The following is a 27,009-nucleotide window of genomic DNA, read 5'->3' on the forward strand; positions in this document are numbered from 1 at the left end:
CCTCGTCAAGAGCAGTGAACTCCTAATTGCTGAGCTCTCTCTCCAGCCCCACTGACATTTTTATTGGGAAAAATTGTTTTTCTTTTGAAGGATTTTAGAAGTAAAATAGCAGGAGAAATAGGTGTCTCTAAGGTACTTGCTTCTGCAGTAACATAGATAATCTCAAGCACAGTTACTAGGGGTCTGGCTTGCACTCCTCTGTGTATCTTAGGGTAGTTTACACTTAACTCAGCCTGTGAGTGGCTCTAGATCCAGAAGAGGAACTTCCCCCAGCAAAGACTGTTGCTTACAAGTCTCTCTCTATTTTTGATTTTATTTTTTTTATCTATGTATCTGGTTGTTCTGAAACTGCCAATGTTGACCAGACTGGCCTCAATTGAACTCAGAGATCTGCCTACCTCTGCCTCCCAAATGCTAGGATTAAAGAGTGCAACACTTACAAGCCTCTTAAAAGCAAGAATGGTGGTTCTTCCCTGGGAATAGTTATTCCTGTAGCCCATGTAACAAATTAAAAGCTGTTAGCCCAAGATGCCCATGGCAGTGGAACTTTATAAGGTTTGTGTGAATGTCTGTTGTGTCTAAGAATGAGCAGTTACTGTTTCCTTTTTGCTTTATCACACAGTGTTTAATTGTTAAGCTTTCTGAAGAAAACCGGAACCAGTACAGTGGTCTAACAGACTGTATGCCTGTGAAGTCCTTGTGACATCCCCAGTGCTTAGAAAGTGACCATCCCAGCCTACTTAGACTACTAAGCCTAGTAGCTACTTAGACTTTTGATTCCCAAGGTCAAGAGCAAACAGGGGCGACCACCACCACCTCCTCCTCTTCTTCCTCCTCCCTCCCCTCCCCTTCTCTCCCCTCCCCTCCCTTCCCCTCCCTTCCCCTTCTCCTCTCTCTCTCTTTTTTTTTTTTTTTTTTTTTGGTTTTTCGAGACAGGGTTTCTCTGTAGCTATAGAGCCTGTCCTGGAACTCACAGCGATCCATCTGCCTCACAAGTGCTGAGATTAAAGATGTGAGCCACCACCTGGTGTGGGAGAATTGTCTGTATTCTGTCAATCGTATTTTAATAAAACGCCGATTGGCCAGGCAGGAAATATCGGTGGGTCAACCAGACAGGAAGTAGAGGCAGGGTGATGAGAACAGGAGTATTCCAGGAAGGAGGAAGCCATTCCTCCATTCCTGTTCAGATCACTGAAGAAACAACATGTGAGCTGCCACGCTGAGAAAGGTACTGAGCTGTGCGGCTAACATAGATAAGGATAATGGGGTAATATATGTTATAAGAGCTAATAAGTAGCCAGAGCTAAGGGCCAATCAGTTTGTAATCTTATGGAGTCTTGTGAGTGATTTTCATTGGGGTTTGCCGGCTGTGGGGTACCGGGTGGGACAGAAACCCCAACAAGCCGGCCCTCATGTTACAACCACCACTTAGCCAGCCTTTTCATTATTTTTGAACAGGTGGGTAAGTAATTTTTTAAATGATTTATTTTTATTTTATGTACATTGATTTACCTGTGTGTGTATCTCTGTGAGGGTGTCGGATCCTCTGGACCTGGAATTACAGGTGTGAGTTACCATGTGGGTACTGGGGATTGAACCCCAGTTCTGGAAGAGCAACCAGTACTCAGTACTGAGCTGTCTCCAGCCCCAGGTGGGTATATACTTGTGAGTGCCTTAGCTTTTCATCACTCCAACAACAACAACCACAGCTACTGAGTGGTGCCCCCCAGCATGTTGGTCATGGGATTCATGTCTGCCAGGCTTGGCCTACCTTGCCCCAGTAGCCTGGGAAGTATGAGTCATAAGTTTATGTGAGACCTTCATGAAGTTTTTTTAATTCCTACTCGTGGCTTCTCTATTGTATATTAAGTTAGAGCTATTGCCAGTTAGAGCCCTCTGTCCTGTTTTGATCTTGAATAGGACAAACGTAGTTCATCCTAGCCCACCGAGTCCTGATGTTCTAAGCCCACCTTGAGTAAACTGTCATAGACATTATGTTTGAGCAGCACTGGGGAAGTGGTGGTATTGTTTCTTAACATTGCGTGCTGTAACACGGTTTCAACTGTGCACACAATCTCAGTCTAATGTTACACTTTGCTGTCCATTTATACTTGGAATAATGGGTAGACACCAAGTATCATTGATGTGCAGTTTGCTTTGATAAGTAAATATTGTCTTTTTTAATGACTCCATTGTATTGCTTTTATTTGGTTATTAGAAGTAATCTTGTGACTACAGCTTTATATTTCTCTGATTTTTGTAGGAGAAATTTACAGAAATAGACTGCATGGAAGAATAAACATTAAAATGTAGCACATCAAGTCTGGCTGGTTTCTAAGACTGTTGCTGATACACTGTGTCCTCCAGTAGTCTGGCTGTTGCTGATACACTGTGTCCTCCAGTAGTATGGCTGTTGGCCTCTGCACTCACTGTGTAAAGGGCGTCAGCCGTCTAGGCCTTTGCCGAGCTCTATGGCAGAACTAACAAGTTGTTTTAATTGTCACAGGGTTATTGTTTAGGATCTTTTGGTGACTTGCAGTTTTTTTCTGTGAATTTTGGTTTATCCTTTGCCTGTATTTTGTAATGAGCCGTCTTATGTATTCATTTTCCAGGATATAACCCGTATTTGTGATAGTTGGTTTTCTCAGGCTTGTCTTTTTTTGTTTTTTCTTTTTGGTTTTTTGAGACAGGGTTTCTCTGTGTATCCCTAGCTGTCCTGGAACTAGCTCTGTAGACCAGACTGGTCTTGAACTCACAGAGACCACCTGCCTCTGTCTCCCGAGTGCTGGGATTAAAGGTGTGTGCCATCACCACCTGGTAGTTTTCTCAGTCTTTAGAGTTGGTGTGGTATGATGGTTTTGCTTTCTTTAATAACAGTAAAGTATACAGTGCTTGACTATGGAATCAGTGGAGCTTTTTTTTATAACTTAACAAAATTTATTATTTCATGTATATAGGTGTTTTGCTTGCATGTGTGTCTGTACCATGTGTGCCTGGTGCCATGGAAACCAGAGGAGGAGGACATCAGGACTCCTGGGATATGGACCTACAGATGGTTGAGTTACCATGTAGTAGGTGCAGTGAATTTGAACTTGGGCTGTCTGTAAGAGCAGTGTCTATTGTTAATCTCTGAGCCCAATCAGTAGAACTCTTAATTGTCATACTAAAGATATTTGCCAGGTGGTTAGATTATGGATTAGCTATTCCTTTCAGGCAATATGATTGACACATGGGAAAACCAAGTAAGTGTTATGAAAATACCTATATCCAAGTATTTTATTAAAATTAAGGTTAAATTTAAAAAGGCTAATTTAGGGCAGATATACTTAAAACTGTTATTCGAGACACGAGACAGCCCTGGGAGAACTGATCCTTCCAATCCTAGTCTTCTTGGTGCTTGAAACATGCCTTGGTCTAGGTGTCTTTGATTTTTCTTTTTTCTACTTGATAAATCTTTATTTAAATCTATAGGTTCTTCCCTGGTTGTTTCCTGTTTTTCTCTTGACAAACAGTTTATCATGAAACTAAAATGTTTGTCCTATGGAGGTTTCCAAAGTTTAGATTTTGTTGGTCACATGTGTATGGTTTTGTATCTCTCAGAACTGGGAATCAGCTCTGGAAGAGCTGTTTGATGTTTGGTTTCCTTGCATTGGTGAAACTGCCTCATTAGTGGTGGTATGTACTTCCATGAGGAGGCACAAACATCATGCTACCTCTGTGATGTTAGCTCCTGGTCATGAGTTCTTATCCTGTGGATTTCTGGTTGTCTTCCTCTCCACTTCCTCTTCTGCCTGTGGGAAGACCATCTAGGCAACACCCTGGACCCCATCTAAAGGCTTCACCCTGTTCTTTTCTTTTGAGACAGAGCTGCCCTGCAACTCAGTGTGTTGCCTGGGTTGTCCTTGAACTTCTGCCTCTGCATCTTGAATGCAGAGTCACTTGAATTACAGAGTCACTGTCTCCAGCTAATCCTGGGGTTTATTGGGGTGTGAAGTTGGTAGTATTTGAAATCTGACTACTACTTTATTGGCTAGAATGTTGGATCAGGACCATTATCTCCATTACCTTCCAGCACACTCCACAGAGGTGGGGCATAGTCTTAGAGCTTCCTCACCTATTTTCAAAGAAAAGTAGGTTTTCTGACACTAAAGAATTTATGGCAGCAAAAGCTGGAGAGATGGCTCAACTCTCCAGAGCGCTTGCTGCTGGTGCAGAGGACCAGAGTTTGGTTCACAACCCATATTGGGCGCTTGTTTACAACCATCTGTAACTTAGGCTTTGGTGGAATCCAGTGTCCTCTTCTGACCTCCATGGGCTCCTGCACACGTGTGCTCATAAAAACCAGTTGTTTTTGGAAATGAGCTGTGTACCTATTTATGTACCTACAATTGGCAAGCACTTTTTGTATTTGTGGGGTGTCATGTTATGTTTTGATCTGTGTATATATTGTGGAAAAGAGCAAATGAACCTAAGGTTCTGCCTCATCCTGTACCTGAGCACCTTGCTTTCCTCTAATGAGAACGGTTAATGTTCCAGTGGCTTTGAAATACCTTCACTTCTGGTCCAGGTCCTCATGCATACTAAACCTGTGCTCTCTCCTTGTGCTGCCTCAGCTGCCCCTGCGCTGCATTATTGCTGATCACAGTGCAGTAAACTCTCCTGGAACATTATATCCTTCCATTAATCACTTCTATTCTTACCCCAGGCTTCTCCTAACTGCTTTTCTTTTCTTTTTTGATATTGTTGGGTCTCTTTTTATATTTATTTATTTATTATGTATACAATATTCTGTCTGTGTGTATGCCTGAAGGCCAGAAGAGGGTACCAGACCTCATTACAGATGGTTGTGAGCCACCATGTGGTTGCTGGGAATTGAACTCAGGACCTTTGGTAGAGCAGGCAGTACTCTTAACCGCTGAGCCATCTCTCCAACCCCCTAACTGCTTTTCTATGCTCTGTTCTAGTAAATTGGTTTTTTAGGCCACATATAAGTGAAATCATAACCATTTTTTAGGGCCCAATTATTTTTTATACTATGGTGCAGCAGACATGTGTTTTGTTATATTACAATTATCCTCAATACTTGAGTTTCCTATCCTTGGACAGTTAAATTCTCTTCAGAGATCTTTTTAAAAACATTTTCTGTTTGTGTGTGGTTGCACATGCCTTATTACATAGTGAGTTCTAGGACAGCCAGAGTGACTTAGTGAGACCCTGGCTTAAACAAACAAAAAAAATACAGTTCTGTTTTTATTTGCAGGGGCGGGAGGGGGAGAGAACATCTAGATGCCTGCATGCACAGCATGTGTGGAGGTCAGGGTACAGCTTTCAGGAGTTGCTTTTTCTTTACATCTTGGGATGTAGGGATCAAACTCAGGTCAGCAGGCTTTAGAAGCAGATGCCGCCACCCACAGAGCCATCTCTCCAGCCTGGATCTTCAGTTTTTATTGCTTAGTCTCAGTAGCAATGGGACTTTTGATGACCTCTTGGTGTGGCAAAAGATTCTAGGTTACTTTGTACATTCCTACCCCATATATGGAATTATCAGTGTCTCCAACAAGCCATGGATTCTTTTTCCGTGAAATAGTACTTCAAGGTCACAACTGCACTCTTACTTCACTGCTTCTACTGTGATTGTTGCTTTTAGGGGAAAACATTTTGTATATGTGTTTTTTTGTATAAAAATAGAACTAACATTTTAAGTTTGGCATGATGAAGTTCTGGAGATGGTGGTGGCAACACACTTAGATCCACTTCATGTTACTGAACTGTACTCTTGTAGTAATGGAATTAGTACATTTTGTGTATTTACTACATTGACCAACAATTTAAAAAAGTACTTCTTGACTTTCTGATGATACTTCAGATTCACGCGTAGAGCTGTAGGATTTTCCTTTGTCTTATCCATATCAGGAATCTAGTTGTCAAGATTAGTAGTGATCAACTTAAAGTATTATATATTCATTTACTTTTCTCTTGACACTCAGGGCATGCTTGTTTATTGGCAGTCTTGGGAATTGAACCTGGGACCTTGTGTATGTTAGTCTGCTGCCGTAAGGCCGAGCTGCACTGTAGTTCTGCTCTTCCCTCACTTCTGGGAGTTGTGTGTCTGCATTGTAAGTGCAGCCATTCTTCAGTAATTTTTTTTTTGTACTTATGAATGTTCTTTTTGGCATAAAGCATTCTTGTCAAACCCTGGCAATTGGTAATATTCTGTCCCTTGTAAACATGTTCTTGTCTGGATGCCTTCTGGATGTTTCTCCCAGTGTTATTACAGAATATTTTGGGTTTGGATATACGTGATAAATTGTTATAAGTGGTGTCACAATCTTTTTCCTCTCCTCAATTTCAGGCAGGTTGGTTTTAGTATTCTGCAGCCCTACCTTGCATCTTCTATTTTTGCGTGTAGGTATGTGCATTTGTGTGTGCAGGTGCTCATGTGTGTGAAGGACAGGTTGACAGAGGGTGTTCCTCGGTCATTCTCCACCTCTGAGCTTGTAAGTGTGGCTGGTGTGAGGTATGTTTGTGACTTTCCCATGGGTTCTTTACTGTCTGTTTTGTATTAGTTTTTAGACATCTCCTTTTGTCCTCTATCTTAAGGCATTGATTTGTTTATTCATTGGGAATGGGTGCTTTTAAATGACATTTTTTTTTTCTGAGCTGTATAGATTTGTTATTTTTTAATGTGAGCATGTTTGTCATCCACAGGAACATCTATCTCCTTTGGCAGGTTGGGACTGGCGACCCTCCTGTTTCCACCTTAGAGCTGTGCTTACATGTATGAAACCATACCTGGCTTCTGAACCCATATTAAGCTCTTTATGCTGTGCCAGCTCTCCAGTTGTTTTTGTTTTTATATTTTGTTACAGGGTTTCTCTGTATAGACCTGGCTGTCCTGGAATTCTACTCAGTAGACCAGGCTGGCCTTGAACTCAGAGATTTATCTACCTCTGCCTCCTCAGTGCTGAGATTAAAGGTGTGTGCCACCACTGCCCAGCCTCCCCGGTTGTTTCTGACACAGGATGTCACCATGTAGCCTAGGCTGGTCTTAGACTTGCAGTGATCCTCTTGCCTCTGTCTCCCGAGTCCTGGGGTTACAGGCTGTCATTATACCTGGCTGCCTCCTGAGTGGACCTTGAACTTAGGAATTTTTCTATTTTGATACGGTTATTCAGTCGTGTCTTTTGTTGTTGTTTTTGTGTGTATGTGTGTTATTTTTCTCCGTGTACTCGTGCGTTTTGAGGTTTGTAGTCAGTTCTTTTTTTGGGCATCGGATGTGTGCTCCTGTTGTCTGCAGGGATTGTGTTTGCTCTTCCTGCTTTTTACGATTTGTGCACAGGATTTAATGTCCATTGTATTTTTATTTCAACATGAATTCTTCTTGTGAAATAGAGATGTAGACCCTGTGCCTTTTCTCTAGCTCCTTCCTTGTTCTGGAGTGGTTCTGAGGACCCTGGGTCTTTTACCTGAACTAGCACACTTATTTTGGTCTTTGAGACGGGACCTTGTATATATATCTCAGACTGGTTGAACTTTGATCCCTTTGCCTGCACTGCCTGGCACCACACTCAGTTGGTTCCAATCTCAGAGACCCATATCCTGAAGGTTTGGCTGCCCGTGTGGCCCTGTTGAGAGGTGGTGGAACCTTTTGGAGGGTAGCATACCCCTGAAGGAAATTTGGGGGCCTTTCTTTTCTCTCCTCTTTTGTTCCTAGCTACCATGTAGTAGACAATCACTTTTGGCCATGGTGTATGCGCTGCCACAGACCTAAGAACAGAACTAAGTGACCATGGAACAAGATTTCAGAATGAACTTCTAAGTGTTTCAGTTGTGTCCGTTTTGCTTACGCTTTCCGTACCACTCATACATTCAAATTGCCTAATTTAATTTAGTAAAATTAGAGTTCTAGGTGGGCCAGCGTGCCCAAGCCTTGACAGCAGTGTATTCACTGTAGCTCATCCCTTAGGCCAAGAGCAGAGTGTGTCCATTACCTGGTCTGGGGAGGCGGGATCAGGAACAGCCCACGTGGATTGATGGTGGCTATAACCTTTCTGGGCTTTCTGTTGCAGGATCTTACCTGGTGCCTTGCCTGTTACCACTTGGAAAAGGAAAGTTATTCCCCTCTTCATCCTCCCCCTCCCCCCCCCGAGCATGTTGAGGATTCCAGTTGAGCACGGTCTGTGTCTAGTCTGGTTCATTCTCCAAGTGAAGGGTTTTGGTGGCTTTTTTTTTAGAACCTTCCCTGCCTGCCACCTGTGTCCTATTAAGAGAGAAAAGTGTCCTGCATCATTGTTCATTAGTTTGGTCTTGGATCTTACTATATATGTTGACAATTTTCCAAATTCATAAAACAGGCTGGTGTTTATTTTCATATTATATCACAATCAGAGTTCCTGTTTATTTCATTGGGTTTCAGAGGAAGTTACACTGGTAAGCATTCTCTCTGCTAAGGCAACCAGAACCTTACTCTGAGATTGTGTTCTTACCTCTTCTGTAGGATTTGTTTCTTTTAAAGCTGCAGAGCGTCAATAAAGATCGTTTTTATTTCACCCTGTGAAAGTCTGAGGGGAAGATAGGGCTCCTTTTAGGAAAAGAATGCTTTTCTGAATAGTGAAAGGGGAAACGCAAACAATTAACTGAGTAGTGAAGAAGGTCTACTGGAAGTTGGAAATCAGGAAGTTTTAGTGCGGATTTTCCCTTGTGAGTTTGAGAGTTGTCTGTAGTAACAGGCGTAGATGCCAGGATTCTGGCCATTTGGAAGGCTCCAGGACTGGCTGCCAAGACAGACCAGTGCAGCAAGGGTCCTAAGCCTGGGGGGTCTAGTATGTTGTGTGAGGAAGCGTGCATAGGGAGAAAGAAGCAGTTACAAGGATAGAGACAAAATGTAGTGGGAAGAAGTGACCAGGAATTTGTGAGAGCCAGCCAGGTACAGATGTAAACAGATGTTAGAGGTGGCACTGCATTGAGGCTGGATTGTGTGGGTAGCCATGGAAATGCGCGGCTAACCAAGGTCCCCTGCCTCTGTACCTTTTTACCAGTGTAGGTGATAATAAGGTAATGGCACATTTGCAAAAACTTGGTATTACTCTCATTGTGTAATAATGAGGCAAAAATCAAGTAGTAAGCAGTGTTTATTTTTTGAAAATTACTTAAAAAATTGTTTACAGAGATGTGGATTTACATAACTGGCGGCAACATTTTTTAAATGTACAGGCCATTTCATATTATTGCACTTACTCTTTAATATATAAGGCATTTTATTTTACATAAATAAAGAATAATGTATAATGTACAACAGGCGTGGTGCCGATTAAGTCAACCATACAATGCAATGCAATGTGTGGGAGGGCGGAAATGAAACCCCACCTACTTGAGCCATCATAGTATTTTCTTACAACTACGATTTATGTCTTGACACATTTTACCCTCATAGTTCACTGTGAATGACTGACCACTTTAAAAAAAAATAGGTTTCGAACAATACCATTAGTGTTCACGCAGGAAGTGTGGGGCTTTATTAGACTAATTAGCAGTACTAGTCATGCCTTGAACACTGAAGACAAATAGCTTTCTAGCTCAGGGTCGAAGACAGGCTAGCATTGGCTTCGTCCCTTACCTTCCCACTGTTAGCCAGCCAGATGCCTGGTGATGTACAGTGTGTGGTAAGCCAGAGGTTCTCCTTGTATATAATAAAGGTAGGAGCTCTGGAAAGTCCTATCTGATCACAAAGGACTGGACCTACTAATTAATAGGCATGACTGTAAAGGAGTGGAGGCAAAAAAAAAAAAAAGTTTATCGTGCTGACTTCAAATTATCATTCAAGTAAGAAAGCTGAAACTGACCCCAGAGACTAACAACTTAGCATGCACCTTGCACTGACGTCTTAGAGTATCCTACTTGTAACTGTAATGAAAAGTAGATGCTAAATCAGGCTTTTCTAGCTAACTCCTGGACTGTAGTTTTCTTTGTAACCTGCTGAAAATGAGCAGTTATTTTGTGCCCATCTGAGGACCCTCTCTGGGTGTACTCTACAGATGGCCAGCAGGATGGGCTCAGGAAAAAATGATGTACAAAGGCAACAGCTCAGCACCTCGTGATTTTTTCCCCCCTTAGACCCAGCTGTGGTTAAAGAAACAAAATTGTAGCATCATGCATGTGGGATTGTTGACAAATGCATGTTTCCAGCCAGACCCTCAAGACCCAGCATTGGGTGGCACCACCTGAGGATCGGGTGGGAAGCACTGTACAGTCCTTTTCCTTGAGAGGGACTCACCCTGGTTTTCCACTTTCCTCCTTGTTTGGTAAATGAAGCTGGTGAGGCTTTGGGATTTCAGAAAATTGGGTCAACGCAGAAAGAGGCAGAAAGCCAGCTTTGTGAGGAGGGAGGGCTCCGGAGAGGCTCAAGGCAGCCAGAGGTGTTTCATAAACCTTGAGTCAGAATGGTCTGCGGGACCCCAGTTTTGGCAAGAGCAAAATTTGCAAAATGGTAAAAACCAAAATAGCAAAAAGTTGAGCTGCTGCAGAGCTCTATCAGGGAAGAGAGCTGGACCACGAACTCTGTGCTGCTTTAGATCTGGTGGGAGTAAGGAACGAAACCAACAGGGAAATCTCCATAGAGGATGCGCAGAAGAAACTCCTCCATTTGGACCGCAGACTGACTACATTTGCAAGATGAAGGATTTAACTCTCAACTGCCTGTAAGGTGGTATGCGTGTGTGTGGGCACAGAAACACACTATTTTGGCTGCTCTTATGTTGACCAGTCTTGAATTCAAACATACACTCAAGTTTGAAAACTAGATGCAAGGTGCTTTCAGGCTAGAACTCCCTCCTCCCGAGCAGGGAAGTTCTCAGCTATTTATTGCAATTCATCGGAACTGTCACTCTGTAACAGCCTTATGACTTACACTCTCAGAAACAGAAAATGACCAGAACTTCCCAGTCCACATCATACATTACGTTCATTAAAAAATAGCACTTTTTAAAATCATCATCTTTTTCAGTGTTGCATAATTCCTGAGCTCTGCCTAACAATTAGGTCATAAATTCATTTTCTTTTAAATCTTTCTTTTTCAGGGTAACATACATAGACCCATAGCTCTGCCTTCCACTGCATGTATGTACCTAAAAGCACTATGTCATTTACTTACAAAATTATATAAATCTACATACATAACATTTTAGCTGGGGCATTTGTGTTACCCTTCTGGTCCCCACTCACCAGGACTAATGCTGGGAGAGGTGGCAAGAAGGATGCAAAGGTGTAGCTAGGTGTTCTAGAAGAACAAATGAGCTCTTGATCCACTGCAAATGTGGTGGTGGAGGGGCAGGGGCAGGCACTGAACGAAATGACACTCCCCAGCCTCGGTGGTTCAGGCTTCAGGTAAAAGTACAATCGTGGATATCTGTATAAGCTGTGTGTTGATTCAAGAGTCCATCATTAAAAGAAGTCATTCTGATTTGCTAAAAAGTGAGTCTGGGAGAGGGGATTCTGGCTAAGACTCACGGATTCCTGTGCTTTCTAATCACTAGCTGCACAGGCCCTTCTGGAACAGACTTCATAATATTCCAGGCATCAAAGTGCACCAGCCCAACCAAAGGCTTCCCGTTAATAGCAAGGATTTCATCGCCAGCTTCTATTGTTCCGGCTTGTTCCGCTGCGCCACCTGTCAGAACAAATGCAGAAGAAACTGTTAGCACCTGCATCCTTAAAAAAAAAAAGGCATCTAAAACTTTAAATGGGAAAGATGTTCCTGTAGTCCTAGAGGGCACTATCCCCACCCCACCCCCAGGGAGTTAAACAATACACAGTAACTGGAGCACATTTGTTCCCATATAAACAAGCCTGCAACATATTTATTCAAATGGGATATCCAGACTATAAAGAACCACACATCACTTTTTTGCTACCAGGACACCGCCATCATGGGTCACATGCAGGGTCCAGGGAAGGGTTCCGCCCTGCTCAAGTGCATCTCCACCTGACTGAAGTTGATGTCTAACTACACTAAGGGCAGATTTATGAACTGGCCAAGAAAGGTCACAGATTGGTGTGATCCTGAGGGACTCATGATGTTACACAAATCCTTATGTCCAAAAGACTTGCCCTTGTTCTTCTCAAGGTTATCTGCCCTTTAAGAAAGGAGTCATGCCAGGTGGTGGTGGGCCTTTAATCCCAGCACTTGGGTGGCGGAGGCAGGAGGATCTCTAAGTTTGTGGCCAGCCTGGTCTACAGAGTGAGTTTCAGGACAGGCTCCAAAGCTACACAGAAAAACCATGTCTTGAAAAACAAAAATGCAATCATTGTTCACAAGTATCCTGAGACACAGAAAGGATAAGGATGCTAAATTCTGCCTGATTTGGATAGAGAGTAACATTTAGGATAGAGTGGCATTTACCAGCCAGCATATTATAAGACTAAGTAGGACTTCCCACTCCGATATGAATCATTCGCAGCCTCTGCAATACTGGCAGGAAAGTCTTGTGTACTCAAACAGTAAAATCTCTAAAAACAAACAAACCGGTAACAGAGTTGGCAAAGGAAGCCAAGAGCTAAAGCACCAACATTCGAGAAGCTCGCGATTATCCAGAATCCCTGCTGGGGCCCTGTCAGGCTCTGAGCACCAGTGGTTGATGACCTGCTCATCAGGTCGTGGGGACTGTGGTGCTAGCTTATCTGAGGGCTCACCTCCATTTCCTCCCTGCTATGGACATGCACCTAAATCACGCCAAGGAAGAAATGTCACCATTGAAAGAAAACTGAAGTATGCGAGGAAAAAAGAATTGACTTTCTTAGAAATTTCAGGTCTCAAAAGTCTGAGCAGACATACATTTCTGAAAGTCATTTTAGGTCTTTAGGGCTGGCAAGATGGCTCAGTGGGTAAAGGTGACAGAATGATTGAGAAAGTTGTGCTCTAACCTCTATGATCAAATGTTACAAAAAGGTGCGAGAGATGGCTCAGCAGTTAAGCTTGTTGCTGTTGCCCTTCAGAGGCCCTAAATTCAGACCCAAGGTTACTTTCCAGCACCCATGTCTGGTGGCTTACATCCACCAGAAAGAGGAGCAGGGTTTCCAACATTGTCTTGTGGCCTCTGCATGTGGATAGTGGTGTGCACACACACCCACACCAAAAACTGATGAGGATACAGCCGGCAACAGAAAAGACTAGAGACAAATGCCCATCTGTTGGACTGGCGAGGTTCTCTGGGAGATGGCCCACGGTATGCTTTAGTCCTCTCCTGTATGCCCTTCACCACTGTGCCTATAGCTGGGACTCAGCGGGGCACCCGCAGTGACAGGAATCCAGGAGGGCAGTATATAGAACACTATCTCACTTGGGCTTAAGGCACTGGCCGACTGAATGGAATGATCAATCAACTGTTTTTCTGGTGGAAGCTTCAGAAGACCAGGAAGCAAGACATGGTTTTAAAGATGGGGAGGGCCAAGCTCAAGGTGCCAGCGGATGTAGACTTTAGGGACTGCCCAGCTCCTGCCCTGCCTTTAGTTTCTAACGAGCTCTCAGTGTGAGTTCTGCTGGAGCAGATGCCCTGGTGCACCTTGCCCTCTTCCCTGAGAGCTGTTGCCTGTGAGTACTCCTACAGGCCACTGGCTTCCTGTTTCCTTCTGCTTTGTCAGTTTAATGAGTGGATGAGCATGGGGGTTTCCTCTAGCCTCGCACTGCTAAGCCTCTGTAGTGCATACAACAGGCTGACTCCAGATTCACGCCTGTTTTCTGCATGCACGTGGGACCATAAACAGAGACAGCCTGTCTTGCATGCTATTATGAGCTATCAAGCAAGCTGTCTTGCTTCTAGTTCACTGTCGGGGCACAAGCCTCAGTCTTTCTCATCACTAGGTGCCTACATCCTCCACCCATAGAAACAGCGGTGCTCAACTCCTGTCCTTCATGACTTGTAAGCTTCAGTTGTGACTGGATTTCTGTCCACACAGGGCGGCTCACCACCAGGGGCCTCATTACTCCTTTGCATGGAAATTTGATTTTGTTTTGTTTTTAGACAGGGTCTTGCTCTGTAGCCCTGGCTGGCCTCCAACTCCCTGTATATAGTCTAGGCTGGCCTCAGACTTGCCACAGCTCCTTCTGCCTCCTGAGTGCTGGGACTGCAGGTGGGAGCCACTAGGTCCACTGGAGAGGTTTCACAACTATTCTCCTAAGATGGGAGAAATTCACTGTTCATATGTATTTGGCTGTGACTGAGAACAGAGCTGGACAAAACGTGACAGGTTCAGGGAAGGAACAGGGATGGTCTTTGTGCGGAAGGTGGGTCTCTCAGAGATGGTCTGTGACCAGATGATAGACGTTCTGCATCCACTGAGAAATTCTAGAAAGGAGCAGCCCAACAACTTGGGCCAGCATTCCCTGCTTCTTTTTGTCCTGTGGCTTTTGGGGGTTGCACAAGCTGGTAGTTTTGGCCTTCTTCCTCTCCTTGTTATTTTTTTTTCCTTTTTCTTTTTTGTTTTTTTCAAGACAATATTTCTCTGTGTAGCCTTGACTGTCCGGGAATTCTTTCTGTAGACTAGGTTGGCCTCGAACTCAGGATATTTACAGGTGTGTGTCACCGCTGCCCAGCTACCTATTTTATTTTTTTAAAGCACAGCTCATACTAATACTGTGTGTCTGGAGCGGAGAGAGGTTTCAGGAGATCACAAGTTCAGAAACTATCAAAGCAGATCAGGGAGGCAGAAGCAGGTGGATCTCTATCAGTTCCAGGCCAACCAGGGGCTACATAGGGAGACCCTGTCTGCTTTTTGTTCTTTGTTCAAACACATACACCAAACCAGTCAATGTTAAGAACAATCACTCTCATGTCTTGATCGCTTCCTTCCATCTTCTAACTCTAAGTGAATTCCTGGTCCATTTGTGTGTATGTGCTGAGATCAGCTGTACCAGTCTATAACTTCTGATTGTTTAGAATGAACGCAGGTGTGAGGTTAGATTTCCAGAACCCACAGAAGAGCTGGGCATGTGTGCGAATCACCTGTATCCCAGCACTCTGAAGGCAGATCTCAGCTGGTGAGCACAGGGCTCGCCAGAGACCCTGTCTCAGCAAATTAAGTGGAGGGCAACTGAGGAAGATACTTGGTATCAGTTTTGGGCCTTCACATGTGTATACACACAAACATGCACATACATATGCATACCATACACATGTGCAAAAAAAAAAAAACCCCACAAAACAACAACAGAACCCCCCCCCCCCCCGCAGCCCAAACAGTTTCCCAAGGTCATAAAATGAGAATTTCAAGTTGATGAAGAAACCATTAAACACCGTTTACCCCCCTCCCCCTTTTCTTGCAGTCTAGTATTTGAACTCACTGGAAATCTTGGTTGATATTCAGTGCTCTTGCTGGTGTATCTGATGAGAATGCTCACCTCGGCACCTACCCGTGCCTTGGGCGTTTTAATACACGTACAATACAACTCAGCATTATAGAAAGAAAGCACTGCAGGCTTCGGAAGCAATTCGGTCTTCACACAGAAGGGATGGGTTTCCATGGAGATATACTTTACCTTTGTACACCCTTTTAATTAGCAGGGGCCCATCTCCAGACACGGATGACTTCCCTCCATCCAGACTCAGCCCCAGCCCTGCCGAGGTTTTCAGCACTTCCACACACAGAGCATCGTGAGCAGCTCCATTCCTCCCTGCGGGAAGGACATTTGTCATGATAAAACGACAGGCTGCTCAACATGCTACCTGTCTGATGCCCCCCCAAAACGCACTGCCTGCCGCGGGCACTGTGGACTCTGGTCACCCGAGTCTTGTCTGCTGGGAACTGTGTACCATCTTTGATCCCGGCATCAGGCTGACCCCCAAGAGGGAGCGCCCTGCCTGGCTGTCTTACTGGATTCACATCCTCTGCTTCCTCTCCCGGGCAGAAGGGCCCAGGAGACAAACTGCTCTTGGCAAGTCTCGCATTCTGGTAGCACACATCCCGGTGAGGATGGAAGTCACACTCAGTGAATCAAATTCGATTTCCTGCCAACTCTGGCTACCATAGCAACAGAATGTCACCATCTGCTATTGAAAGCAGAGGCATGGAAGTGTCCGGCTCATGAGAGAGACTGGCATAATTGGGAAGCTCCCTGGAACTGGGTAGGGCTTCCTTCCTTGCCCTGTGCCCTTTGTGCATCTTTGAGAGGAAGCCCAGCATCCCTGGGGTGTGGTTGCCTCCCTCACACTGGCATCCTTCATTGGCATCTGGCTCTTGTTGGGGCGAGGGGGAGAAGTGTTTCCATGGTGATATGAACTCTATGGCTTGTTTGGAAAGGCCAGGCTGGGGACTGAACAGGAACTGTACGCTTGCCTTTTAGTTCCCCTAAGTCTGTACTGAGGAGTTGAATGGAAAGGTTACTCAGCTGCTTGGAAGGCGGTAGAGGGACCACAAATGGACGAAGCTGCTTCCCTAATATAAAACCTTAGGATTACAGTTGGACAAGCCTCACTGTCAGTTTCTTATTGCAGTTTAAAACCAATCTGCATGGCCTAATTTGCTAATACTGGGAATGGTATTTATGTTTGTTTTTCGTTTATCTTTGAGACAGGGTCTCTCTCTAGAGTCATGATCACCCTGAAACTCCCTCTGCAGACCAGGCTGGCCTTGAACTCAGAGATCCGCCTGCCTCTGCCTTCCAAGTACTGGGATTAAAGGCGCGCGCCACCGTGAGTGGTATAATTTTTTAATGGGTGACTTGCTGTTCAAAGCGGGGAAGGAGGCTTTCAGCATGGGTACCACCTCGGGCTCTCTCCTGGAACCACCTACAGCATTGTAGATGTACTCATGCCTGATCCCCGCTCCCCAGAATTCTTGGTTCAGTAGAGCAGGGGAGTTTCTGGCCGTCAGGGTTTCCAGCAGCTGTCCAGGTGCCTCCCCTGTCCAGATAGGCCCACATCAGAGCGATGCCAATCAGTCTAGCAGGGGCTCACTGAGGACTGGAGGAAGGTTGCACTGGAATAAAGAATAGTATGTGGAAGCCCCCAGGGTGCTGCAGCTTTGGAACACTGCAGTCTGGTTCAGGCTAGATGCACAGACATGCTCCAGGAATCCTGGATTTCACTGACAGCGGGACAGTCAATCTGTAAATGAACTCCACGTGGCTCACATTCTGGAAGCCATCAGGATGGAGTGCTCAAGAGTTTCCTTGGACAAATGGAATTCCCACTGAATGCAGCAAGCGGTTTAGATGGTGCCTGCCTGGACAGGGGTGAGCATGGCCATGACTGGGGTGTCTCCCTAGACTGGGTATGACCGTGGCTGAGTATAGGTGGCCACGCAGGACTGGAATACTGAGGACAGAGTAGTGTTCTGCAGAAGCATCTGGACAGGATTGTTCCTGTATTTAACAGAATCAAACTTAGAGCATTTCCAAAAAGGCTTTATGGATAGCTCATGCCACATCAGGGCAAACTGAGCAGACGTTTTGACCAACCTTGACTGTCAGGATGAATGCTAAGAAGAAACAAAAGCCTGCCTGCCTTGAGCTGGGGGCTACCTGCTCTCTAGACTAATGGTGGGAGAGGATGCTGAGGGAGTCTGAGGGGCTTCTCTGACGGCTAGGGAGCCTGGGCTTGGAACAGAGCTAGTAGTGTGGATGGCGCCAGAGGAGGCCGTTCTGAGCCAGGGTGGACAGTGCAAAGGGGGCCTATTCTGAGCCTCTCCTAAGCTCTGAGCACATAGAGGCAACAGTCTCTATTTTTAAACACAGAAACATGCTTACCCCTTCATCTCCTTATATTCCGCTCAAAACAGGAGACAGTGCCTACTGATGTTTCTCGAGGATCCACCGTGTTCAGAAATCTCTCCTTCCACACTGAATTCCCTGTTACAAGGGCTGCTATTTTATCTTCTAAAATGCAGTCTAGTCCTTGTGCAGTCTGCTCTCTCAGCCAGCTATACACACCCTCCTCACTATCAGTAGACTTACCAGCCCCCGGATCCAGTGGCAAGGTCTTTCTGGGGAGTGGACCCTTTCCGTAGGTGGAGCGAGGCTCCTCCCTGAGAGAGGGCCTAGGCTGCCCATTGCCTTTCTTGACGATCATGAGGGTGTGTTTGTGTAGCTGGGCCTGGTGTAGAACCTTCGCGACCTCACTGTGGGCTAAGCCAGCTAAGGAAGTGCCATTGATGGAGAGAAGGAAATCCCCTCGGCTCAGGGTCCCTTCCTGAGAAGCCGCACCCTGAGAAAACACCCTGTGGACCTAGGACAGAAAGGAAAAGACAACAAATGTATTCACAAAACTGATAGAGAGGGTAGCTGCAAGTGCAATCAAGGGGCTTTCTCGCGCCAGGCTTTCTATTCAAAAAGTCCTCACTTTATCAGTGAGCAGGGTGGAATTACAAATCTCCGTAGCAGCATATGTTGCATTTGGCCTACACATCAAGTTAGCTTTGGGTAAAAACACTGGAAATACTACCGCACTATTTCCTCCTGTTGAGGCTGACATTGGTCTAGGGGTCTTGGCAAAAGTAGAATAGGTGAGCCCTGGGTGCAGGGACATATGGTTACCTTACCTAATCTTATCTAATGTTTGGAATGTCAGATTCTTCCCCTTAGATGTTGGCTCTCCCTGGGTGGTGTCACCTTATGGCTTTTCCTAAACCTGGTGCTGCCTGCCATGGCAGTAGTGAGCCTGAGCCCCCTTATGTGTGGCCAGGTTGCCCTGGGCCCCACATTCCCATGCTCCCATTTTCATGATGGTAGAAGGGACCAAAACTCAGAGATCTCTACTGGAATTTGTGTTCTAATCAAATTCTGCTGCTTACTGGGGAATATTCCAAGAGCCTTGTAACATGACTGCTTACCATGACTGATTTTGGCTCCACGTCTGCCCCTCCTACCACACTGAATCCAAGACCTGAGCCTTCCTTTTTATTCAAGACTATGAAGCAAGTGTCTTCATTGTTCTGGTGAAGAGAAACAAGGCAGTTGACCGTGCATTCCTTGTACCCAACTGGACAAACACTCTACCACGGGTGCCACACTCCCCAAGTCCCACAATTATTAGCAAACCTGGGCTTCAAGTTAAGTACCAAGAGGCAGGATAAAGGCCCACTGCAGCCACGTTTTATATGCCAGTTCCCACATTTGGGTTATTGAATTGCAGGTGCAATTGATAAACCGGTAGTCGTACGACAACGTAGGTGAGAACTGTCAACCACACGAGATTATAACATCTTAGCGCTCTAGGGTTAAATAACATCAGATAGCCTTGCTTCAAACATCAAAAGATATATCTTGAGATAGATTACATATAAGTGGCCTAAGTATTTTGAAATTTGACTTCACCCCCATTTTAGACATGATCCATTAATATTTTAAAGCTCTACAGTGCTTGGTTTTTCATGAAGTAATCACCAAGGGCTTCAAGATATTCTCAAGCTAACAAAGTTTGAGGACTGGGCAAAAAGGGAGCCAAAAACCACTTGTGGGTTCAGTTGATCAGGAAATCTGATGGACGAGCGTTTAGTTCTATTGGTGAGTCCTGAAGACTTGGGCACCTTTAGCCTCCCAGACCAGTGCACAGAAAGGTGACCCTGACCTCTTGGCTTTCTCAACAATCACAGCTGCACACACGAGGCTTAGTGAAGTGATCTTTGCACAGTTTCTGGATGGTGGTCACGGACACTCTTCCTAGAGCAGGGACAGTGCACCTTAAAATGGGCATGCTGTCATCAAAACTTTTGTTTATGTAAATTATTTTTTGCAGGAGAAACAAGTATACTAGTGGCTGATAGTCAGGGCAGATTTTGCCCGAGAAATTTGGGACAGCACTGGGAAGCCAGATAAGCAGCGTCCTCCCACCAAAGCTTGAGTGTGTGGTAGCCAGAAAAGCAACCTGAAATTTCGACCTCTCTAATCTTTCACGGACCACCAGAAGGCCCCAGGATATTGGTTTGTGCAGTTCTGGTTTTAGCCCCTGCGTGCCATGCTCCGTGGGAAAAGCAAAGAAGAGCCACTGGCATCGGCGGGAGGGGAAAGAGGGACAGGGAAAGAAAACTACGTTTTGATGAACCAGCAATGGTCCTCGACACCAAACTGCACTCTTGTTCTGGGTGTCAGACCAATGGGGGGGGCCTGGCGTTTGGTCTGCACCCAAAGCATCGCTTTGCCTTTGCCTTCTGAGAATGCACTTTATGTCCCTGTCTGGTTGAGGCTTTCGTGTGTCCTTGTGCACTGTGTTTGTTACAACACCTTTGGAGCAAAGACGGCCTGGCAAGCATAAGACAATGTCTCAGAGTGAGGCTGTGGCCGGTGACACATGCCTGCCACTGAGGGAGGTAGCAAGGTGATGAGGAGAGCTGTCCATTCCACCAAGGGTCTCGGCTGTATGTACCTGTATGTGCTGTATGTATTGGCGAAGAATCTGAATGGAGCAGGAACTAACAGGTATTTGTTCACGGTTACCTCCCCTTCCCCCTATCTCCTCCCCATCCTGGTCCATTAGACGGTAAGGCGGCCCCTTAACTGAGAAACCCCAGATGGTGCCAGGTGGCGGGGCGGGTAATTGCCTTCATAGTGTTTGCAGATGCCATTAGTAACCCGGCATGTTATCAGTCATTTCTATTTGCCCTTTTTCTCTACACATATTCACCCGTCCGGGTTCAATTTCTTACTACCCCAAGAGGAGCTCTAGGTGGGAACTCACTGTCACACAGGGCCTGGGGTTTAGCAGCTCTTCAGGGCCCAAGTGAGGCTGTAGCAGTGTGAGCCTTTTACCAGCAGGTGGCTCCCCTTCCTAGTTTATGGCCACACTGAAAAGGACGGAGGTACACAGAAGTACAGTTGGCCAGCATCTCCCCTGCAAACTTGTTCATGGGGTGGAAGGGCTGCTGAACAGTGCTGCAGGGGACACCTCCATCGCAGCCAGGTTCAGCCCCTCCAGCACTGCAGACTGAGTCCAGCATCTGCCCCCATGGTCTCAGCGGTGCTGCCCTGGCGTTCCGGTGTCCACTCACCTCTGATTGTGCCTTCGCTTCCTGAATGAGAGTGAAAATGGTGGATTTTGACCCCACTGATGACAAAACAGCCTGGAATTTCTGCTGGTCCCCCGCTGAGGCAAGGAGTTGATCCAAACTAAGTGAAAACCACATTTGAAGAAGGTTAAAGGGAAAACCACCTGTCCGGGTCCTGAGGACCTTCCTGCCATGCTGTGGCCTGCCGCCCCAGAGTAACTACAGAATCCTGCAAAGCCAGCTTGAATATCCTTCCCCAACAGTGTAGCAAGTGAGTTTGGGGACCCCTCTAGGATGTTAAGGGACCAGAGCAAGAGTCTAGCAGACAGCTTCTGACATGTTTAGAAATTGGAGGCCCTAGTGAAACATTTTAAAATGGCCAGAGTTTCCACATAGTTAGCAGTTTCAGCTGCTTCTAGAGGCCCAGAATTCCAAGGCATAGCCTACCCCCCCTCCCCCCCCCCCCCCCGTTACTCATGTCCTTGAAGTCACCACATGTAGGTGGGCAGAGGTGGCTTCCGGGACTTTTTGTGCTTCTAGGATTGATAAATGCTCTGTAGTCCGGTGGTGGTGGTGCATGCCTTTAATCGCCACTCAGGAGGCCGAGGCAGATGGATTTCCGTGAGCCAAAGGCTAGCCTGGTCTACAGAGCAAGTCAGGATAGTCTGAGCTGTTACACAGAAAAACCTCATTTCAAAAAACAAAAACAAAAAGACAAAAAAAAAAAAAAAGAAAGAAAAGAAAATGCAATGTGGCCTGGATTGGATCCTGGAATAGAAAAGAACATTGTGGAATCGATTCAGCCAAATCTAAAGCCTATAGGGCTTTGTGCATATGGCTGGTTGTTTGGGATTACGCCCTTACCTTTCACTAATGGACTAGGGTTGTGTAAGGTGTTGATTAGGAAGAGTGGGAAGAGGTGGCATGGGGCTCCCCTTAGCACCTTTGCCACTTTCTAAATAAATCTACGAGCATTCTCGATGGAAGTAGGCTGGCTTGAGAAAGAGGGGAGGTTAGATACTCACGTCATCGACCAGCTTCTCCCAGAAAGTGGGATCCGCGCAGGTTCATTCCCTTCCCTGACTCCAGTGGGTACCGCAGGGTCACTGGCTAGAGGGCTTCCTCCTGGGAAGACTCTGGTCCTACTATTCACAGGACATGCAAGGGAGGCTGCTCCATCGAGGCCTGGATGACCTCTAGCTGGGGAGCCAGCTGGAGAGGTAGCCGGGGAACCAAGGGACCTTCTGGGGACAATTTCCAACTGGGTTCTGAAGAGCCCGGCACCCGGGCCGGCGGAGTAATCCTCCTCACCACCACACAGCTTGTCCAGGTCTGGCATGCTCAAAGCTCTCAGCTCCTGGAGCTTGGATCGGGTGACAGGGGAAGGCTGGGTGTGGCGTACTGAGGACTTGTTCCTCTTCGTGGGTGAGGAGGCTGGGGTCCCTGTTGAGGTGGGAATTTCCACAGGGACAAGGGATTTCTTTGGGTCTGAACCGGGGCCCTTGTTGCTAGGCTCTGGTGGATTCTGCCTGGAGACAGTTAGCGTTGTGCTGGACGGGGACTTGGTCATCTGCGGAAGAAGGCTGCTGACTTCGCTCTGGCTTTCACTGCAGGAACTCAGGCTTCGCCTCAGTGACCTTGCTGTCACGTCGCTGGGGTGGCTGAGGCTTCCTGAAGTGATGCTGCCAGATGACCGCCTGCTGACAGGAGGCTTGGAGCTCACAGATAAGAACGGGGATGTGGTAGACTTGGCTGCGGGCCGGTCAGAATTGGCCAGGTTCTCAAAAGACTTGATCCTCTGCTTCACAGAGAAAAACGAGGTAGATTCATGGGGCCAGTTCTGCTCATAGTAGTAATGCCTCCTGGTAGCTTTGACCTTGTCTGGGACCAGGCAGCTCGCCTCAGGGACTGCACTGACGTCCCCTCCATCCATAGGTGGCAGGTTCTTTGATGTTTCCAGCAGAGGCTTCGCACTGTAGGTACCCTGTCCATTAGTCACGCCTTTGGCTGTCTTAGTCTCAGAGAGACCGATACTCATCACAGGGACCTGGGGATCCTGAGGCGAGCGGCTTGGGCTATGTGGGGAAGGACCTTCTCGTCCAAAGTGGCTTGAGAACTGGGCTGGCATGGAGTAAGTCCTGGTGGCCGGCCTCGGTGTGAAGTAGGGGTGCTCTTCTCCCCCGGGGCCTATGGGTATACCATTCTTGGGCACCCCTAGGGAGGCTGGCATCTGGCTTGATCTGCCTTGGGAGGAATCTGACGTCTTAGCAGGTAGCTGCGGGGAGGAGGCAGGTTTGGCCATGCTGAAGGACCAGCGCATTTCCCGCTCCACCTGGGGGGCCTGAGAGGGAGGTGAGGGCGGATACTTTGGGGCTGACCCTGCTGACTGCCGGAGACTGAGTCCACTCTTTTCCCTACAACCGCTCTGGGTCAAGAGCCCTCCCTGTCTGTCACCATCAGGTGGCTTGTCACCACATGCGTTCTTTGGCGTTCTTTCAGAAGAAATATCAACTATTTGCAGCTGGTTCGTCCCTTCTACAGGATCCCTGGTGATTTTTTCACTTCCGTTCTCAATGATCCCCCCAGGCTGGGCTGCTTCTGATACCACCAAGTCCACTCGGCTGGGTGTGAGTGGCCTGCTCTGCCTGATCCCTGCCAAGGCCGTGCTGCTCCTTGGTGCTGCGGGACTCACTGACACAGAGTCACCATGGGACACCTTGCCCTCTGCTCCACACCCTGGGAACCTGGAGGAGTCCGGACAACTTGTGTCAGATTCGGAGCAGATAGCCATGTGGAACCGACTGTTTGCACTTTGCTCAGGGAGAGTCTTGGGGGAGATCAGGGGTAAAGCAAAGGTTCTCATGCCCGTGTCTGATGCTGAGGTCCTCAGTGGTCCAGAGGGAGCCAGGGGTGGCTTGCCCTCAGGCATGCACTGGAGAGGCTTGGGGGTGTCCACAGGAGTGTTGTTAGGCTCTTCTTGGTCAGCTGTGTGGAGCCGGTGTGATGCTGCCTTAGACAGCATTTTATGGGAGGCCTGGGGTGAAACCAAGGTCTTCCTGTGGTCGGTTCCACTGGCCTTGACAACCATGGGGGCCTCAGGGCCACCTTTGCCTTTGCCACTCAGTCTCCTCAGCTTAGGGCCGTACTTGGGTTTCTGACAGTTATTTTCTGTTTCTCCTGGACTTTTCCTGGGGAGGTCTGTATTTTCCTCGCTCTTGTGCACTGGAGGAAAACCCTTAGGCACAGCCACCCCCTTGCTGTGGCTGGTGCTCACTGTCTGGGCTTTGGAGCCAGGACTTGTAGCCAGCGTCAAGGACTGTTCCTTCTCAGATTTGCTTTGCGAATGTGTACCCTGGCTATTTTTATTTATTTCCTTAAACCAGGCCATGATGGGCTTCCTGGAGATCGTTTTTGGTTTCTGTAGTAAGTCGTCCGGGTTGCGACTCTTGGCAGTGTGTAGGTCTGCCAAAACAGTCTCTCCATTCTTCCGGCCCTCGGCATCCAGGGCGTAGACACCGTGCATCACGCTAGCAGCCGTGGCTTCTTCGTCTGGGGTTCCTTCACCCAGCAGGTCACATTCCAAGCCATTTACCACATTCGGGCTCCTAAACGCAAATGGCAGGTTGTGACCATGGCTGGCCATTTCTGAAGGCTGGCTGTCTCCCATGACTGAGCTCGTGCCGGTGGTGGCCACCATTTCTTCTGTGCGTGAGGGCCTGCGGCTCTGTGAAGCATTTATGCCCACCTGCGTCTCACACTCCTGAGAGCTTATGTCCAGGAGGGAGAACGGCTGGGAAGAGCTTGAGATGGAGGTGGGTGGGGTCCCCGGCAAGGAGCGGACTCTCTCACAGGCGCCCCCCACTGGCTCACTCAGGGCGCTGTGCTGGAGTGGCAGAATTCGACGGAGTGCCGCCTGGGCAGGGGGATGGGCAGTCCTCGGGTTCTGGGGGCAGCCACTTGTGGAGCAAATTTCTATCTGCTCATCCTCAGACTCACTAGTACCTTCCTGATGAGAGGACCCACGAGCATGGGGAGGCGACCAGCTGTTCCTGGTGGCTGCTTGTGACACTTCGGCAAGGGACTCAGGGTCGGAAGAGGAGTCTTCGGCATCGCCGTACATGGATGAGAGTGACGGCTCCGTACTGTCCCCCGGGCCCGAGACGGAGATACTGTCTTCATGGAAACTGCTGAAATTTCTAGAGTAGTTGTTCAAAAAGTTCTTGTTCACAGCAAAATGTTTGTCGGGATGGATGGAATCCAAAACGGAAGGCTGGGACGCCCAATGTGGGGGCGCGGGAGGGCCTGTGCCCTCAGTTTTCCTTGGGGAGGATGTCTGGTCACTTCTGACTGACAGGGCATGATGGGAACTGCCATCCCCAGCTCCTTCTTGTGACTGGTCCTCAAAAATGCCCAGCTGAGCCCCGAAGTCAGCTTTCTGGGAGAACTGTGACCTTGCCTCAGAGGCCTCCCCGATGAAGTTGCCAAGGTCTGTCACAGGGCTTCCTCTGTTCCCTGACAGGGTCCTGTCAGGAGCCAGTGGCAGAGGGGGGCTGGCATGTGACGTCTTCCCAGACATACAAGCTGTATCTTCAAGCTGAGGACCATCCTTCCAGCTTCTAGGTATGCAGAGTCCCGTTGTTTCCAAGGCCTTGCTGGGACCTCGACTCCTGTCTTGGGACACAAGGGAGAGATGAGGGATGGCAGGGGCTGGTGTTGCTCCTGTGCTCATGGGGACAGCCGCTCTCCTGGTGTTGGGAGAGCTGTCCCCAGGTGCAGCCCAAGTCCTGCTAAAGTCAGGAGGAGCCAAGGCCGCCTCTCTGGGAGACGTATTCCGCTCGCTGTCTGGTTTCACTTTAGATACGTCCTGGGACTCAGGCTCCGTGGTCCTGGGAGACAAAGGCTGGCCAACTTGCTCGGTGATGGTGGAGGTCTCGCTGGAGACAGGATGAACTTCCCTGCTCTTCCCGGGGGGAGGGGGGGCTGAGGAACCATCCCGTCCTGTATAGGGTGATTGGGAAAGTGTAAGCAAACAGAAACCTTCTAGACGTTTAAAAAATATAAACAACTTCAGTATTGTTTCTCTGACATTCCACAGCTACCTATAGACCTTCTGGCCTTTCTTGTCGTCTCTCAAATTGTAGAGTGCTCACAGCCAACAACCACCACCCTGCTCTGATGGCCTTAAAATAACTCAGACAAATAGACGGGACAGATATTTAAACTTGCCCATTTCTCTTTGTTTGCTTTCAGACAGGAGACACCAGAAACCCCCTGCTTAGATTTCTTGACCCAAGCACCTCTGCCGGCAGCAGCTTTGGGGAGAGAGAGGCAGTTGGTCTTATTCCTTAGCTTTGACCTAGACTGGGCAGAGGCCTCAGGTCTCGTCCCATTCCCGTACCTGTCTGATCACGAGTGACTTCAGCCTCAGAAATCGCACCAACAGTTGAACCTCCACACTCAAGAGACTTACCTTTTCTATTTGCCGTTTGAGATGGTCTCTCTGTGGAGCCCTGTGGACCCTCGTGACTCAGCCTCCATGACAGGCCTGTGCCTGCACACTTAGAGGACTTGCATTTTAGTGAGGAGATGGAGCTAATGGGAAGGACAGAGGCTCCAGCCAGGGTCCCCATTGACATGGGGCTCCAGCTCTGCCTTTGCCATGGCTCGGAGAAGGAGGAGACCTGAACACCAGCTACTCCGGGAAACCTCAGCAGTGGGGGAGCGTGAGAGGGTCATGGGGGGATAGTTTGGCCCAAATAGTGAAGAAAAACGGGTTGAAAGCAGACAGGTACAAAACACGGAGCTCTGAGGTACGGGGACAGGAAGCAGCCGGAAGTCAAGTCCCAAAGCGGTTCTGAGAGCTGCTCTGAGAAGGAAGTGTCCCCTTGGAAAGCCCTGCAGTGGGCACTCTCTTGGGCGAATCTCACTTTGACACGTTTCATCTCGCAGTGGGGAAACAGGCTCAGAGCCACGTGAAGTCTGGGTTTGAGAAGTGTTCCCCCAAATGTTAAGTTCCTCTCACGTCTCGGCTATGAAATC

The 27,009-nt window shown here is 47.5% G+C and overlaps 1 protein-coding gene across 10 annotated transcripts in view; it reads right to left on the reverse strand.

Annotated features, from left to right (window-relative positions):
- Window positions 1–9,113: 9,113 nt before the first annotated feature.
- Window positions 9,114–27,009, reverse strand: part of Pdzd2 (PDZ domain containing 2) — a 363,977-nt gene continuing 346,081 nt past the window's right edge. For all 10 annotated transcript variants that reach the window (XM_087896959.1, XM_087896958.1, XM_087896957.1 and 7 more), the window contains 6 exons: window positions 21,996–25,968; window positions 20,974–21,091; window positions 18,820–18,921; window positions 17,945–18,215; window positions 15,530–15,664; window positions 9,114–11,665 (listed from right to left, as the gene is read on the reverse strand). In XM_087896959.1, coding sequence (XP_087753085.1) covers window positions 11,502–11,665; window positions 15,530–15,664; window positions 17,945–18,215; window positions 18,820–18,921; window positions 20,974–21,091; window positions 21,996–25,968 — 4,763 coding nt within the window. In that variant the 3' untranslated portion in view covers window positions 9,114–11,501. The remainder of the gene's footprint in view (window positions 11,666–15,529; window positions 15,665–17,944; window positions 18,216–18,819; window positions 18,922–20,973; window positions 21,092–21,995; window positions 25,969–27,009) is intronic.

This window comes from Myodes glareolus, chromosome 15, assembly GCF_982192425.1.
Source record: "Myodes glareolus chromosome 15, mMyoGla1.1, whole genome shotgun sequence".
Lineage (NCBI taxonomy): Eukaryota > Metazoa > Chordata > Mammalia > Rodentia > Cricetidae > Myodes > Myodes glareolus.